Here is a 4,896-nt window from a genome sequence, read left to right on the forward strand (position 1 = left end):
TTTAAATTTTGATTTATTAGACATTTGATGAGGATTCCTCCATTGTTGCCACTTTTTCGAAAGGAATCCCATCATTTTTGACACTTGACTATTTTATTTCGTTAATTGACTTTCTTTCTGAACGATGTATTTTAATTTTACTTTACTTTTTTTTTGGCAATTTACTTCTTTGTTTCGCACTATTATTTATGGAAGTAAAAGTAGGATGGTGTTGTATTACAGCTCTTAGCAAAAAAAATATTAACATAATTATTATTATTGTTTATAAGATCGGGCACCGCTCAATTGCAATATGGCTTCAGTTGCCTGGTCTCCATCGTCAGAAATGCCTATAAAATTGTTTATGATTAGTTTGAAAATGGCAAATGATTCGAAACAATAATACCTGGAACATAATAATTAACTGGTTGTGATCTTCTTGCTCTGACAGACTAGCTGCAATACTTTCATTGTTGATTTGAATAGATCAAATTTACCGTCATCCATCGCGAATTTTGAATCTAGGAAAAAATTCTCAAATGTCTATTTTTTCTCACACATTTATTTATTATCATAAAATATACCATTTCTATTTTATCTATTTTTTTTTATTCTTTGTTATTTAGCAATAATCGATTTGTAAAAATAATGGTGTCACTTTCCATTCATCTGTCAAATGTCATTGACTTTCCAGACGTATTTCTCTATGCAAATAAAATATAAAAAAAATATATGAAGACCGCTCAGTTCGACGATTATCTTCGAACTCAGATATTTGATTTGAATTTGTTCAACTTGTCAATTTAGAAGTATTCTAGAGAATTTTCAATTGTAACAAGTAATTGCTCGCATTGTAATAGAATTTCATTCGTAATGTCTTCAGACGAACAAAAGAGACAAATATTAGCGCAAAAACTATTTCGAAGTGCGAAAAGTAAGCATAAATCTGTGAATCATGATCAAAAAATGGTGACTTTGAAGAAGGCACACACTACGACAGCCAAAAGAGACCAAGAAATTGAAGTCAATCTAACAAAGTAAGTGTTTTGGATCAATGGAATGGATTTTTGTTACTATATCCATATACTGAAATCATTTTCCCAACATTTAGTCAAGCCATTAATGAGATTCAACGTGAAACTGAACGTGCGTCCAGGTTGGCCGAAGAAATTGGACCAAGCGGTTGGCGCATGAAATCACAACGAACTAACAAACGCTTTCTGGCTAATACAATGCGTTCTGTCTTGACTCACAATGAACGAACGAGTGGGAAACATGCAAGAGTCGAAGCGAAAATTTGAAGAGCTATCAAAACGGTCACCGAAATTTGGATCACGATTGCATTCGTTTCAGTCAGCAGGCGAAAGAATGACGAAAGAAAAGAAGTCTACAGATTCCACGAAAAAATGACAATCGTTTTTGTTAGCATTAGCTGTGATAGTGTAGCATTTTTCTATGAGCTGACTTTTCATTCGCTTTATTTTATTATTTTTAATATTCCCAATTTCATGCTCATTTTGCACAATGAGAAGACAATGCTATCGTAAACGCAGGAAATAAAAATAAAGAACATAACATAGAATCTCTTTGGAAGTGTTTTGTTTTCGTCATACTTATTGTTCATTCCAGAATATTGTTGCAATGGCAATACTATATGCGAGAGAGTAAGACAGCAAGTCGTGTTGTCATAGTTCATGTTTGTTTTTCTACTCTACTGGTTGTTGACATTTGTATACAGTAGGTATTCATTGTTTGTGTTGTGTGGTAGCAAAACAAGCGGTTTGTTACTTGTTGAATACACGATATTTTTGCTCGACAAATGTGTGAAAAATACACACGATTTTACTCAATGCTCAAAATTTGTTTAGTTAAATTCATTGTGGAAAACAAATGATGCTGTCCATTTGAATATTTTTTAGTTGTTAAGCATCACTCAAAATGGGGGTGAATACAGAAACAGACTCAACGCTTAAGGAGCGGGTCAATGATATTCTCGATAGTTTGAATGCATTGCCCATAGTCCGGTCTTCAGACGTACATTCTGATACGCCACGTACCTGCGTAGCGGCGGGTTTCGTAAGCTTTTGTTACTTGACATTGCTTCACGCACCAATATTCAAACGTTGCTGCACAGCGACTATAAAAACATGTTAAAAAATCACTCAATTAACAATTTTCGTTGCATTCAAAAAATGAAACCATGATAAATAAATATTGCACACACGACATCGATCACAAAATACGACACACATTGAATATTTTCATAAGCCGCTGTGCAGCACAACCATGCACACAAATCATCACAATTGATGTTTACCAACATCAAACACTTGAACACTGGTAAATATATGATTAAAATAGATAATCCGACAACTTTATCACAGTTTAGGCCAATAAGTAATGCAAATTATCTACTAAAAATCATCTCAACAATCAGCTGTAAACAATTCACTGAATACTTAGAATCAAATCAATTAATATCAGAATGTCTGTCTGGTTTCCGTAAAAAACATAGTTGCACAACAGCAATCTTAAAGTTAACCGAAAACTTTCATAAGTCAATAGTCAACGGGAAATGCGTGATTCTCGTACTACTAGATTTTTCTAATGCATTCGGTTCGGTCGATCATGATCGGCTTCTTCAAGTGTTAAAAAGCGTTGGCATAAGTAATCAATCCATGAAATGGTTTCGAAGTTTTTTAAGCGGTTGGAAACAAGTTGTCAAACATAACGGGAACACATCTAAAACTGAAACCATTCAGCGTGGTATTATTCAGGGGGAAAATAATTCCCAATTATTATTCTCTATTTTCATTAATAATATCATAAAATATATTACAAACTGTGACATAACTATGTTTGCTGATGACGTACAAATTTATACTGAATGTGAAATCAATAATATTGAAGGCGGTATAGAAAAAATCAATGAAGACTTGAAAAGCATTGAAGCATTCTGTCAGGATTACGGAATTGATATCAATCCGAACAAGTCGTATGCTTTGATCATTTCCTCAAAAAATAATCTTCATAAAATAAAATATGACCAAATACCAAGTATAATGATAAATGATCAAATAATTGAGTACGTTGATAATGTTCGTGATCTCGGTTACCAATTAAACCGTACATCAACTAGCGAAGATCACATCAAAGTTGTGCAGAAAAAAAGTATATGGGGCAATTAATACAATTAATCCTTTGAAATCAATAATTCCACAAAATATTAAATTGCAACTTTATAAATCTCTAATCTTGCCAATATTTGATTACATGGACATAGTATACCACAACTACGGAATACATGGGACAAATGGTGAGAGTGAAAAATTGGAATTGCTCCAAAACATTTGTATAAGATATATATATCAAATGTCTGCAGAAGAGATCACATTACCCCTCACAGAGAATCATTAAAACTTTTGAAACTATTTGATCGACGCACGCTTCACATCGCTTGTATGATACATAAAATAATAAACGGTGAAGCTCCTCGTTATCTTTGTGATTTAATTACAATTAACTCTAATAACACTAGATCTCAAAATAAGCTAATAGTACAAAAACCAAAGAATAATTTCCAGAAAACTTCTTTTTATATTAGTAGTCCTGGTTTGTGGAATGAAATTCCAGACGAAATCCGAAATATGAGTGATTATATAGATTTTAAAGAACTTTATAGTACAAATATATTTAATAAATAAAAATAAAGCAATAATTCACTGAAACACTAGAATTAAGAAAAATGTATAACCCAATTGGCCCTATGGGCAGCATGTGTAATGATTGTAAAATCTTATACCGAATCAAATAAACAATAATAATAATAATAATAATTAATAATAAAAAAAAAGATTTTACAAAGAAACAGAACACAAGATATTAAAATAATAAAATAGAAATATAAAAATAAAAATAAAAACAAAAAAAGAAAATGACTAAAAGACGAAAACAATGAACCAATAAATAAAAATAAATCTATGTAGATTGTGACGTTATACGGGGAACAATGAAAAAAAATTTTTTTTTTTACTTTCATTTTTCAATGATCGTTTGCCAAAAAAAAAATTGCAATTCAAAATTACCATCATAATTGTCAGTGTGATTGGATACCGCATAGAATTTTTGTTCAAGTTCAGATCTAGCGGCAGACAATGCAACCATTGAACTCTTTTCCATGCCATTGTAGCTGCTAAACTTGACGGGTGTAATGTCATCAATACTTTTACCAATCTCTTTTTCCAACACAATTTGTCGCTCAATGTCATCGGTTTTCAATTTACAAATGGCATTTTTCGCTGTAATATCGGCTATTTCCTCTTTCAATTGCATCTTTTTAATGTCTGTCATATCAAAGATTGATGATAAATTACGATTAAACCACTGATTCAATGTATCAAAGGGAATCATATGAATTACGTACTGTTTTCTTTGGATGAAATCGCCAATTTGTTGAACTGCTTTTTTTGATTCGCTACATTCAACTTCAATTTGCTCAAACGTTCTTCCAGCTTCTTCTTTGTTTGATACAAATACAATTGCTCTGATTGAGTCTGTCTACCCTATGTGAATTTAGAAGACAACAAAAAATGAAAACCTAACCTTAGATTGCCATTGGTTTTATTTATATACTCACAACAATCGTTTGTCCATTGAGACGTTCAATTTTACGCACTTTAATCTCATCACGAACCACTTTCACATTTTGTTGTGGTTGAACACGTTGCATTAAATCATTGAAAGCTGTGGTTTTGATCACGTCCGGATAAATTTTACGGAAAGTCAAATGTTTGCATGAAAAAAATTAGCTTCCATTGATGAGCATTTTATGGGCAATCGCGTTAAATTGCATTTTTTGCAAATTAAAAATTCACACGCGCGCTGTATGTTTATGTAGATCAAACGAGAGAGCTCAGC

At 32.0% G+C, this 4,896-nt stretch overlaps 1 protein-coding gene across 2 annotated transcripts; it reads right to left on the reverse strand.

Annotated features, from left to right (window-relative positions):
* On the reverse strand, positions 1–4,896 carry LOC129571473 (uncharacterized). Of its 2 annotated transcripts, none has more exons than XM_055451270.1 (5): positions 4,616–4,896; positions 4,403–4,536; positions 4,065–4,322; positions 386–500; positions 1–329 (listed from the first exon to the last, which is right to left on the reverse strand). In XM_055451270.1, the coding sequence occupies exons 1-4, from the start codon at positions 4,663–4,665 to the stop codon at positions 400–402; spliced, it is 543 nt and encodes a 180-aa protein (XP_055307245.1). In that variant the 5' UTR covers positions 4,666–4,896; the 3' UTR covers positions 1–329; positions 386–399. The 2 variants fall into 2 exon arrangements, with proteins under 2 accessions (XP_055307245.1, XP_055307243.1); XM_055451268.1 differs by having other exon boundaries at positions 4,403–4,541.

The sequence above is a fragment of the Sitodiplosis mosellana genome, unplaced genomic scaffold, assembly GCF_009176505.1.
Source record: "Sitodiplosis mosellana isolate CC-2019 unplaced genomic scaffold, AAFC_SMos_1.0 Smas_scaffold_2567, whole genome shotgun sequence".
Classification (NCBI taxonomy): Eukaryota; Metazoa; Arthropoda; class Insecta; order Diptera; family Cecidomyiidae; genus Sitodiplosis; species Sitodiplosis mosellana.